A 13,209-nucleotide genomic window follows, 5' to 3' on the forward strand; every position below is an offset into this window, starting at 1 on the left:
GCCTTCTGAAAAAACGAAAACCTTAATAACAACGCATATCAATAAAATGGGGGTCGGCGTGTTCGGGTGTGTATAGATCATGGTTCTTAAAACCAACATGTCTCGGGTACGAACGCCCCAGGAAAATGATGCTCGATAGCAGGGTGCAGCAACCCATCTAGGAGAGGAAACTCCAAATCAAACAACTACTGCTAACACGGCATCTTGGGTGTATGACTTCCCAGTATAAGGTACCGGTCAGGGCGCGTGAGTTTCTACTGTCAACGGTCAAGTGTTCGTTACAAAGGCGAGGTCAGGCACGGAGAGGGGTGGGCACTGCCATGCGACACTCTGCCCTAGACACACCGCTATGTTGTGCCCAGACGACCCAAACAAGGGTACAGGGATGATTTACATTTGTGTCAGAACAATACAATACTCGCATTCAAACATTTACCTTAGTAAAGTACTGATTATTTCAAACCATTTGATTTGCTATTGGTTTGTTCGAATAATTCGTTAGTTGATAGTCTATTACTTACTACACTTAGTCTACAGATCTGACTTACCTCCGCTACTAGACAAATGTGAATCGTTTTGTTGACTGTCCTCAGTTGAACGAGAACTTGTACCCCTCAAACGACGAAATATGATAACTATAGTTAATCCAATGATAAACACACAACACATTACTCCTATTCCAATGCCGACACCAATAGAAATTCCCTGTGATAATCTATCTTCTGTGATAAGAAAGATAATTTTGTGTATCTTAGAAATTATGACGATCAAAATAGCGGTTTTTATTTTCATTTTTCAAAAATAATAACATTGCTAGCTTTAAATTAGTTTGAGTGCTTTCCAACATATAGATTTAAAATCAAGATTTGGCCCTTGACGAGAATAGATGGTGCTAAAAATATTCATGATTTATATGTGCTATAAAAAGAAAAAGATCACATTAGAACTAGAAAAACTAATTACAAAACTGTACTACTAACCCACACAGAGGTCAGAAAAAATACCACTGATAAACCAAAAATATTGTGGGATTTTTCAAACCTCTTTTAGGATAATTAGACCGAGACCGAGTATTTTGGTTTTGCAATCGTGCAATCCGTCTTCCTGTCACTCGTTTTCAAATTTTCAACGGCTGGCTGTATACTTCAAAAAATAAATTAATGACTTGCAATATGTTGTTTTTACTCAATTTGTCCACTGTTGTTTAGACTATAAAAAAAGATGATGAAGCAACACAATAAATACACCTAGAGCGAAATTTACTTGTGCTTTGTATTTCGGGCACATAATTTTGAATAGTTTAATTTTCTTTATGACTGCATCATACATTTTTTTTAAATTAACAAAAAAAAAAAAAAAAAACCAACGCCCCTCCCAAATGTTTAAGATTTGAGTCACTACGTTTTTTACAGTCACTAAACTATTTTGATTTTGGGATTAAACAATTTATCTAACTTAAGCTTAACCTAGTCTGCAAAGCCTAGTAAATCTAGTAGTCCATTTTCTTAAGTTAGACTGTATTTCAGTATTGCTGATCAGAATTAACTATTTTTTTCGAGCCCGTTTGGCGCCGCCCTCCCCCATTCTCTCGAGCGAGAGGTCATCCCAAGCTATTGTTCTAATACTTTAACGAAGGTGAATTTAAAGATCCACAGAGACTGACAATTGGCTAATGGCTTCCGATAAAAATCCAGGTATTGCGTGCGGTAGAAATTCCCAACGAGAACAAACTATGACGTCTTTGGGAAATTATTAGATATTTATAAATGATGAGTAGGTTCAGAATGATTAACTGACGAAATAAATGTAGGACACCTTTTAAAACTTTTCATCAACTATCCACGTACAATAAATTAAAATGCTTTTGTTTTCCATAAAAGTTAAATTATGTTCTTTGCGTTTTACAAGACTTAATTAAACTTGCTTCCTGCGTTTGTCGTGCTTTTGTCGGTCGTCCGTCATAGATCGAAAGCGGTACGCGAAATTTCGAGCTCTGCATTATTACAAAAGATCATGTTAAAATGTGTTTTCATGCATTTAAAAAAAATTCATATCAGTGAGATATATTACTTTATTAAAAGATATTTCATAATTAAGAAACAAAGTAAACAGCAAGAGTACAGGTACATTTATTTTATTAATAAATCTTGATAACATTGATTATACATATTATATGTTGCAATACAGTATTAAAAAAAAACCATTGTTTTTTAAATAGCGAACCCGATACGCTGTAAGTTAGCAAGTGTAGTAGTTCAATAATTACAAAACTTTTCTGAACAAAATCATCGCAGACGTTAAATGTAAGCGACGAGTAATCAATTGGTCGGTGGACAACGCGTCAACGTAGTGAATGTGACAAACATGACATTTAAATAATCGGTGCACAGTCTAAAAACATCGTAGTAATACAATTACAAAGCAACCCCCTCCCATCATAACAATTGCCTTTCAAAATTGCCGAACAGAAAGCGTACAACGTGCAACTGTTTTAATACATCATAAGTCAGTAGTATTTGAAAGTATACGCTAAAAGCAAATTCAAAACAAAATTATGAGATTGATCAACGACAATCGAAAATTTGATTGTTGACATTAGAAAAAAAACACATTAAAAATTGCAAATCATGTGCCATAAAAGGCTGTGTAAACATGTTAATAAATAGTTTACTTATGTTGTTGTTTGAAATTGATGCAAACTAGAACTATAATATATAGTGCCAAAGTTATGATAAGCAAAAGGCTTTCTAGTTGGAAGCCAGGTCCACTCAGCTATTATAGGTACATTACTTACGTTATCCTACTATATGAAAGCCTATGTGCGCACTTCGCTTTCTCTCACTCACTCTCTCTCTCTCTCTCTCTCTCTCTCTCTCTGTCCGCAACATTATTGAGGCTATGTGATCAGTATGTTCAGCGATATATAGAGAACTTAAACATACGGAATTTAGTTGCAATAAAATGTTGGGTGTTTTAAATGTATAAACTAAATTTTATTTAAAGAAGGAAAATAAAAATAATGGCATATTCCAATGTAGAAACACATTTTTAATTAATCAACCGGAAAAGTGTTTGCTGTTGTGATAAGAACGCAAAAAAAACAATGACGTCAAATGACATGTTTAAACTACGGAAAGTACACGAAACAAATGGCGTAATCATCCAATTTTAGAATATGAAGAAATGAACTATTTCATTCAAATTTTATTTACATTTAGTCCTACATTCTATAAATCTACTTATCAAGACGTAGGCTATGAATTATATACAATTTTCTCAGCAAAAAGTAATACAAACTACTTTAAAAAATAACACAAATTCCATTGAACAGCCCGGTTTTCAACAGAATCATTTACGGTTTCTTAATCAGTGTGTGCATCTAAAATGGTGTTGGGTTTACTAATAATGTATATAAATTGGTTTTTCTAAAAGTATTGGTAGCCTTTCTTATTTTAAATTAGTCGGATTTTTAGCTATTTAGCTATTTTTTGCATTTTCACTAATATCGAGCTATGTGGAGTAAAGCACATTGCGTTTTGACCAATAACCGGCAAGTACTGTTTCTAACTTAGATGAATTACATAAAACGGTGGACATATGTTGTTGCTAAACTATCCTTTACTTAAATGATATAAATGATGGTATGTAACAAAAAACAAAATATTAGTGCATATAGCAATTTAAATTATAATGATGTTTCAATAAATAGCACAAAATATCCCTTTTGGACGACTTAAAACTTCATTTAGATACAAGAGTAACATATTTTGGATCATCATAGTATTGATCGTTTAATGTGTTGTAAATATTCGAGGCATTAACTGTATCATTGTTGTTTCCTTCAGGCTGTCTTTCTGATGAATCATTGATATTCTCTCTTCTGCTTTCTGAAAGAAAATATCCACTAAACTATAAAGAAAATGTATATGTAAAATTAAACTATATTTATAATTCCTACTACTTAACAATACTGGACTGTAAGATAGTTTTGCAAAAACGCTCCTTTACCTGTACTTGTTACCAATAAATAACCCCCACCTCCTTTCTCCCTCCAAAAAAATAACAAAATTTTATTACTCAGTCCGAGAATCATTAAATACAAAGAGTATCACATATCAATAACTCGCAGTTTTACCCTCCTGACTATAACCAACGCCTGTCTTCTTTAATTATAATTTTCTAAATGGATTTATTCATATCTTAATTGCACAGATTGTTATTAAATGAATACGAACCTAAGATGTTGTAAGAGCGACATTTTTAAATTTATATTATAAATATTTTATATATATACTTTATATATATATATATATATATATATATATATATATATATATATATATATATATATATATATATATATATATATATATATATATATAATAAAAAGCAATGTATGTGTGTGTATGTGTCTATCTGTCTGTCTGTCTTCTTTATTCATTACTACACCTTTCATCCGATCGCATAAAACTTTGAGAAGCTGCTAAGGGAGGTTTGTGTGAAAAGAAATTCAAAATCAAAGGGGTGGCCACCCGGCAGTACGCGATTTGTTTTTTTCTCCATATACGGTATATAAAAAATAAAATTCTGATACGGTTTGGCACCGTTCATCCGGTTGCCATAAAACTTTGGGGAATCGACGAGAATACTTCCGAAAAGGTTTCTGTGAAAAAAATAATTACAATTTGCTATGGGCGCAGCCTGCGAGGGTTCGATGTTCGTGAATACACAATTTGGCTCCCAGAGTTCCAGATCGGCTATGTAATACTTGGCATCCGTTAATCGTGCGTCCCGCAGAGCAGTTAAGGAGTACTACTATATTCAGCGTTAAAACTTTAACAGGCTCATCCATTGAGAAATTGAGTTCGAGCATCTTATAATACACCATTAGTTTAGGTTATCAAATTGCATCAGTCCCACTGATGTTTATAACACATCCACTTTTTTTTTCTGTGTTAAAGAAAAAATCCTGTTCATTTTTGTCATTTTAGAGAATGACGCAATCTGCATCATAGTTTTAGGATCCTATTTGGCGCTCTGGGTTATCCTTTGAGCACCAGAGCGCTTACGTTTGTTTTAAAAAGCCAGGGACCATACTCGGCGCCGTTGCGGTAGTGTAACCGGGGCTCTCATGAGCCCCGTCTACTTCGCCGACAATTAGGCGGTCCCCAAATTGTGTTCTACATTACTTTTACGGTGAATGATTAACGTACATTCAAGGCTTTCATGCGGTAGGTAAATCCGTGCCCCGATAAATATGATCCAAGTTCAGACATTGTTTACATTCAAATTTAAATTCAGTTTTAGAAAAAAGGTGACACGTCTAAGAATATAGGATTGGTAATGCTTTGATGAAACATTTCTGATATATTTCGTCAGACTTTTTTCTATCCTTGCAGCAAAGCGCGGGGACGAGCACGCTAGTATTAAATAAAATTTAGAAGTGTTTATTTTTTTTGGTTAATAGTAGCATCTTTGAATTTTAATTTGTACTTTTTAAAACATAATTTTGTATAATATTTAGGTTGATAATCCCCTGAGGTAATGAATGTAAATCTCCGGCACACATATAAACATTATGTCTCCATGTTTTCATTTTTGGATGTTATCAATACGTATCAGTGAATTGTGTATTTAAAAGAAAAATATGTATTCTTGGGCGTTCAAATCATATATCAGTGTAACAAATTAATATTTTAGACATTGTTTCTTGCTACTAACCATTTAGTGAGTTAACATAATGCTGGGGTGATCTCTCTTCTAGATCATACAGGTTCTCGTTTACAGTGCTTGTTGAGCCGTTGGTCACGTTTGTCCTTCGAGCTAGACAAATAACAGCAATGATGATAATGTTGACAACGCACATGATTCCAATACCGATTCCAATTCCAGGTCCCAATAAATTATCAACATGCTTTTCTGGAAGTTACAAAAATAATTAATTTGAATTTTAAATTACAATACAGAATTATGTAATATTAGTTGTAATGTTGCATCTAGTTCATCTTAAGTTATAATGCTTTTCCTGAAATTTGTAGCATATGCAGAAAATAATGTATAGTTCAAAAATGAGTTTTAATTAGAAATAACACCAAAAAAATCGCACTTCATACACTACAATAGGTTGGTAATAACATTTTTTTTTCCTTTTTTCTTAACATTATAAAAATATAGGATTTAAAAAATAAATACTGAATTTTTAAAAAAGCATAGCAGGCTATTAGTTATATCACTAACGTTAATCGTTTCTTATACATATTTAAAAAATCACTATGCGGGGTCTTTTGTAATTAAATTTGTTGAATTTAGTAGAGTGAATACAATCAAGAATTAACAAAAATGCAGAAACAGAAACAAACAAATAAACAAACGTTGCAAACTAAATAAAAACTTGTAAAACAAAAATAAACAGCTTACCCTCGTTACAAGCGTTACCCTGTTTTCCAGTAACACAGCTGTTACATGTACCATCAAAATTGTTACAAATCTGGTCTCTACAGTTATTGCTGCACCTTTTTGTACAATTATTGCCGTAATATGTTGTGTCACAGTCTGGGTATAAATTAGTACAATTAGTAAGTTTTAATTTGTTTTATTTTAAAATCGTTTAAAAATATCTCATTACATAGATTTTTTGTAAACATTTTACTTAAGTCTGAATCCCTTTAGTTAAAGTATCTCTAAAAATATTAAAATATTGCCACATACTTTATAACCAGTATCCACTGTTTCATTTTAAATATAAAATAAATCCCGATTCAACGTTATTACTTAATTGACATAGTATAACTAAAAAGTAAACTTTTAAATCAAGAAACGATTTTTATGTCGACGTTACCAAAGTAACGAGGTAATGTTCGGAAACATGTTTTAAGCAGTGTTAACTTTATTTTACAAACAAACCAAAAACACAAAAAACAAAATACAAACAACTTACCATGATCACAAAACATTCCCTGTTTACCAGGAATACAACCATTACAATTGCCATCAACACTGTTACACATTTGGTTTGTACAGTTACTGCTGCATCTTTGTGTACAGTTACTGCCGAAATATGTGGCATCACAGACTGTGTATAATCAGAAAGTTTTAATTCATTATAGCATACTAGCTACATACCCGTGTTTCGACAATTTTCAAAAGTCAAAAACAATATGCACACACAAAAAAACATACATTTTTTTTAATCTTGTAAAATAAATTTTAACTGTACACTTTGAAAAGAGGAAAGCATTGAATAATATAAAGGGGAAAAATATACCTTACCACCACTCGCATGAAACCACGAACCACACACCTTACCAAACCAAACACTAAACCCCAACACCACACCATATGGCTTGCCCTCACACCAATCCCCACCAAAACATACTCCGCACCATCAGCTATATTATACAACACATCCAACGACCCACATGTTAAAATTGTATTTAAACTTAGAACACTAGAATTAATATGAACATGATATCACATTCCTGTGCCTGCAAAATTTAATTAATTTAATTTTTTTACTCTTTAATTATAAAAGGTATCACTTTTGTCAAACTGCCTAAGAAAGTATATTATTTGACATTGATTATTTTTACACAATTAAATAATTTTAGAGTATTTATTAGTTTATTAATTGTATTATGACAAATATGCGAGCAGCTGACAACGAAGAAAAACTTAAGGCTGTATATTAAGATTTCAGTCTTGTATAAGTAAATATGAAGAAGCAATGCATGAAAGGAAATGGAATTTTATTCTTTATTTAACGCGCTGTATACTATGTATTGACTAATTCATTCACACATTAGTGTTATGATGTGATTTCATTAAGAACAACATACCACATTATTTGTGTTTAGAATAACGAAAGGAGGTGTCTTTTATTAAACCCCAGGTTTTTTGTCCGAAACAGTATCCCATTAATTAATGAAGCTGGAGTGATCTCACTAAACTTTCTCGAATATTATATGAAACTGTTGGGGATGGACTCGGGATATAGACATGATCATTAATCCATTTTTATATACTTTAGCTTTTTAAAATATAATATAATCACTTAAAAACAATTGCGCACCAAGTGAACGGAAAACAATATTCGTATAATATTGCGGAATATTACTACTTTAAAAATTCATATGCCGTTTTTTGATAAATAGGAAATAGCGCAAATTACTACTTCCCGTTCGACGGAAATTTATCTAAACACAGACCATTAAATCTTTTACTATTATGTGAAATTGTGTTTATCTATTTGAAATAGTACTCAAGTTATAGGCTGTTGGAAAAAACTAAACTAAAAAACGTTCCACTTTTGGTTATCAGAAATCGCTGAAAATATGTTACAGAACTACAAATTGGATCTAATCATCAACCTAGCTGTGCTTAAAGCGCTTAACCACGATCGTGGCTTTGCTATAGCACAACGTATAACGCGTAAGGCCACGATCGTGGTTTCGTGTGTTTGCGGCCGTATTTTTCGTAAATACTCGGCAATTAGACCAGTAACCGTAAATATACGACTACTTCTGCCATTTCCGATTTCAAACATCGTGGTTTAGAGTTTGCATTGTGAAAGCAAATTTTTTTACAAATAATAATGGACAACGACTCAAGTGACAGCGAAGTTGATTTTCCTAATCTCAAGAACAGAATTGAGACTGATGATGAATTTGATAGCAGCGATTTAGATGATTTGTCTGGCAAGTGTTCGACTTTAAATTTAATAAATACAAATAGATCTAAATACTTTCTCTTCAGCGTGGTATGGTGAGTTGTAAAAATAAAGTAGAAAAATGTGACATTATTTTATTTCTACTCTAAGGGTGTGGGTGTTTGAAGTGCCAAGCCCACCTCTTCATGTACATACTGTTTTAAAATTTATGAATGAATAGCTAGAACTATAGAATCTATATTAAATGTTACTACTTAGGTAAACAGATGTAAATGAAATCAATTTAATTATAAATAATAAATAAGCTCTAATTATAAATTAAATCTATTTTTTCAGATTCAGAAGACAGGGAATGTCTTACAGCTGATGGACATTGGCAGCCTATTGTTGGAGTGGATTGTGGCTCTAGACCTATCCAGTTTACAGCAAATCCAGGACCCAAGCATAAACCAGCTGCTACTGCAAAGCCTGTTGAATACTAGGATCTGTTTTTAACAGCAGAGCTCACCAATGTCATCATAGCTGAGACCAACTGCTACGCTAGTGATTTTACAGAGACCAACAAAGACAAGTTGGACAGCCTTCCCCGATCACGAGTCCACAAATGGATTCCACTCACCCTAGCTGAATTTAGGGCCTCTCTTGCTGTGGTCCTGAGCATGGGCTTAAATCAAAAGCCCAATTACAATGCTTATTGGGACTCCTGCCACCATAGTCAAGAAACACCATGGTTCCCTGCTTATTTTAATCGCGACAGGTTTCAGATCATTCTGAAATTTCTGCACTTTGCTGACAACAGCCAGATGCCAGAAAGAGATGAGCCACATTTTAAGCTCTTCAAGATAAAGGAGGTGGTGGATTACTTAAACCAGAAATTTATCTACCACTACAATCCCTTTCAAAATATCAGCATTGATGAGAGCATGATTGGTTTCAAGGGACGCACCCCCTAACTTCGCCAGTAGGCCTACATGCCCAATAAAAGGCACTCAAGGTTTGGCATCAAGCTGTGGTGCTTGTCAGACAGCTCAAATGGCTATCTATACCAGTTTAAAATCTAAGGATCTCAGGCTAAAAGACCAGCAGTTCCTCCAGCCAGGTCATTCACCCACGAACTGATCATTCGTCTGCTGCCCAACGCAGACTTGCTACACAGAGGTCACCAATTGGGTGTGGATAATTTTTTCACCTCGGTAGATTTGTTCAGTGAACTCTATACTCTGAACACTACAGCTACTGGCATTGTTGGGATTAATAGGAAAGGGCTGTCTGAATTTTGTGTGAAAAAAATTAAAGTATAAAGAATTAACATGCGCAAGGAATGGTAACCTTCTATGTTTGGCTTATCAGGACAGAAAGCCTGTTCTGTTGCCTACCATGGCAAAGTCTGGCTCATTGACACAGTCAACAGCAGGAACCAAGCTGTCAGGAGGCCTGCTGTCATTCATGCTTACAATGAAGCAATGGGTGGTGTAGACTTGGGCCTGCTGTCATTCATGCTTACAATGAAGCAATGGGTGGTGTAGACTTGGGCCTGCTGTCATTCATACATACAATGAAGCAATGGGTGATGTGGACTTGAGCCTGCTGTCATTCTTACATTACAATGAAGCAATGGGTGGTGTGGACTTGAGCCTGCTGTCATTCATGCTTACAATGGAGCAATGGGTGGTGTAGACTTGGGCCTGCTGTCATTCATGCTTACAATGAAGCAATGGGTGGTGTAGACTTGGGCCTGCTGTCATTCATACATACAATGAAGCAATGGGTGGTGTAGACTTGGGCCTGCTGTCATTCATGCTTACAATGAAGCAATGGGTGGTGTAGACTTGGGCCTGCTGTCATTCATGCTTACAATGAAGCAATGGGTGGTGTAGACTTGGGCCTGCTGTCATTCATGCTTACAATGAAGCAATGGGTGGTGTAGACTTGGGCCTGCTGTCATTCGTGCTTACAATGAAGCAATGGGTGGTGTAGACCTGAGTCTGCTGTCATTCATGCTTACAATGAAGCAATGGGTGGTGTAGACTTGGGCCTGCTGTCATTCATGGTTACAGTGAAGCAATAGGTGGTGTACACTTGGGCCTGCTGTCATTCATGCTTAAAATGAAGCAATGGGTGGTGTAGACTTGGGCTTGCTGTCATTCATGCTTACAATGAAGCAATGAGTGGTGTAGACTTGGGCCTGCTGTCATTCATGCTTACAATGAAGCAATGGGTGGTGTAGACTTGGGCCTGCTGTCATTCATGCTCACCATGAAGCAATGGGTGGTGTACAATTGGGCCTGCTGTCATTCATGCTTACAATGAAGCAATGGGTGGTGTAGACTTGGGCCTGCTGTCATTCATGCTTACAATGAAGCAATGGGTGGTGTACAATTGGGCCTGCTGTCATTCATGCTTACAATGAAGCAATGGGTGGTGTAGACTTGGGCTTGCTGTCATTCATGCTTACAATGAAGCAATGAGTGGTGTAGACTTGGGCCTGCTGTCATTCATGCTTACAATGAAGCAATGGGTGGTGTAGACTTGGGCCTGCTGTCATTCATGCTCACCATGAAGCAATGGGTGGTGTACAATTGGGCCTGCTGTCATTCATGCTTACAATGAAGCAATGGGTGTTGTACACTTGGGCCTGCTGTCATTCATGCTTACAATGAAGCAATGGGTGGTGTAGACTTGGGCCTGCTGTCATTCATGCTTACAATGGAGCAATGGGTGGTGTAGACTTGGGCCTGCTGTCATTCATGTTTACAATGAAGCAATGAGTGGTGTAGACTTGGGCCTGCTGTCATTCATGCTTACAATGAAGCAATGGGTGGTGTAGACTTGGGCCTGCTGTCATTCAAGCTTACAATGAAGCAATGGGTGGTGTAGACTTGGGCCTGCTGTCATTCATGCTTACAATGAAGCAATGGGTGGTGTAGACTTGAGGCTGCTGTCATTCATGCTTACAATGAAGCAATGGGTGGTGTGGACTTGAGCCTGCTGTCATTCAGGCTTACAATGGAGCAATGGGTGGGGTAGACTTGGGCCTGCTGTCATTCATGCTTACAATGAAGCAATGGGTGGTGTAGACTTGGGCCTGCTGTCATTAATGCTTACAATGAAGCAATGGGTGGTGTAGACCTGAGTCTGCTGTCATTCATGCTTACAATGAAGCAATGGGTGGTGTAGACTTGGGCCTGCTGTCATTCATGCTTACAATGAAGCAATGGGTGGGGTAGACTTGGGCCTGCTGTCATTCATGCTTAAAATGAAGCAATGGGTGGTGTAGACTTGGGCTTGCTGTCATTCATGCTTACAATGAAGCAATGAGTGGTGTAGACTTGGGCCTGCTGTCATTCATGCTTACAATGAAGCAATGGGTGGTGTAGACTTGGGCCTGCTGTCATTCATGCTCACCATGAAGCAATGGGTGGTGTACAATTGGGCCTGCTGTCATTCATGCTTACAATGAAGCAATGGGTGGTGTAGACTTGGGCCTGCTGTCATTCATGCTTACAATGAAGCAATGGGTGGGGTAGACTTGGGCCTGCTGTCATTCATGCTTAAAATGAAGCAATGGGTGGTGTAGACTTGGGCTTGCTGTCATTCATGCTTACAATGAAGCAATGAGTGGTGTAGACTTGGGCCTGCTGTCATTCATGCTTACAATGAAGCAATGGGTGGTGTAGACTTGGGCCTGCTGTCATTCATGCTCACCATGAAGCAATGGGTGGTGTACAATTGGGCCTGCTGTCATTCATGCTTACAATGAAGCAATGGGTGGTGTAGACTTGGGCCTGCTGTCATTCATGCTAACAATGAAGCAATGGGTGTTGTACACTTGGGCCTGCTGTCATTCATGCTAACAATGAAGCAATGGGTGTTGTACACTTGGGCCTGCTGTCATTCATGCTTACAATCAAGCAATGGGTGGTGTGGACTTGAGCCTGCTGTCATTCATGCTTACAATGAAGCAATGGGTGGTGTAGACTTGGGCCTGCTGTCATTCATGCTTACAATGAAGCAATGGGTGGTGTAGACTTGGGCCTGATGCATTCATGCTTACAATGGAGCAATGGGTGGTGTAGACTTGGGCCTGCTGTCATTCATGCTTACAATGGAGCAATGGGTGGTGTAGACTTGGGCCTGCTGTCATTCATGCTTACAATGAAGCAATGAGTGGTGTAGACTTGGGCCTGCTGTCATTCATGCTTACAATGAAGCAATGGGTGGTGTAGACTTGGGCCTGCTGTCATTCAAGCTTACAATGAAGCAATGGGTGGTGTAGACTTGGGCCTGCTGTCATTCATGCTTACAATGAAGCAATGGGTGGTGTAGACTTGGGCCTGCTGTCATTCATGCTTACAATGAAGCAATGGGTGGTGTAGACTTGGGCCTGCTGTCATTCGTGCTTACAATGAAGCAATGGGTGGTGTAGACTTGGGCCTGCTGTCATTCATGCTTACAATGAAGCAATAGGTGGTGTACACTTGGGGGATGAAAAACTTTATATGTACCTGGCTGAACGTCGAACCATCAAATGGACAAATAATGTT

The 13,209-nt window shown here is 36.8% G+C and overlaps 1 protein-coding gene across 1 annotated transcript; it reads right to left on the bottom strand.

Moving 5' to 3' along the window:
- Positions 1 to 3,741: 3,741 nt before the first annotated feature.
- LOC131942897 (uncharacterized) lies at positions 3,742 to 7,007 on the bottom strand. Its single transcript, XM_059302867.1, has 4 exons — positions 6,938 to 7,007; positions 6,418 to 6,552; positions 5,722 to 5,919; positions 3,742 to 3,887 (listed from the first exon to the last, which is right to left on the bottom strand). The coding sequence occupies exons 1-4, from the start codon at positions 7,005 to 7,007 to the stop codon at positions 3,742 to 3,744; spliced, it is 549 nt and encodes a 182-aa protein (XP_059158850.1).
- Between the last annotated feature and the right edge of the window lie 6,202 nt (positions 7,008 to 13,209).

The sequence above is a fragment of the Physella acuta genome, unplaced genomic scaffold (assembly GCF_028476545.2).
Source record: "Physella acuta isolate Inbredline_101_S28 unplaced genomic scaffold, ASM2847654v3 ptg000432l, whole genome shotgun sequence".
Classification (NCBI taxonomy): Eukaryota; Metazoa; Mollusca; class Gastropoda; family Physidae; genus Physella; species Physella acuta.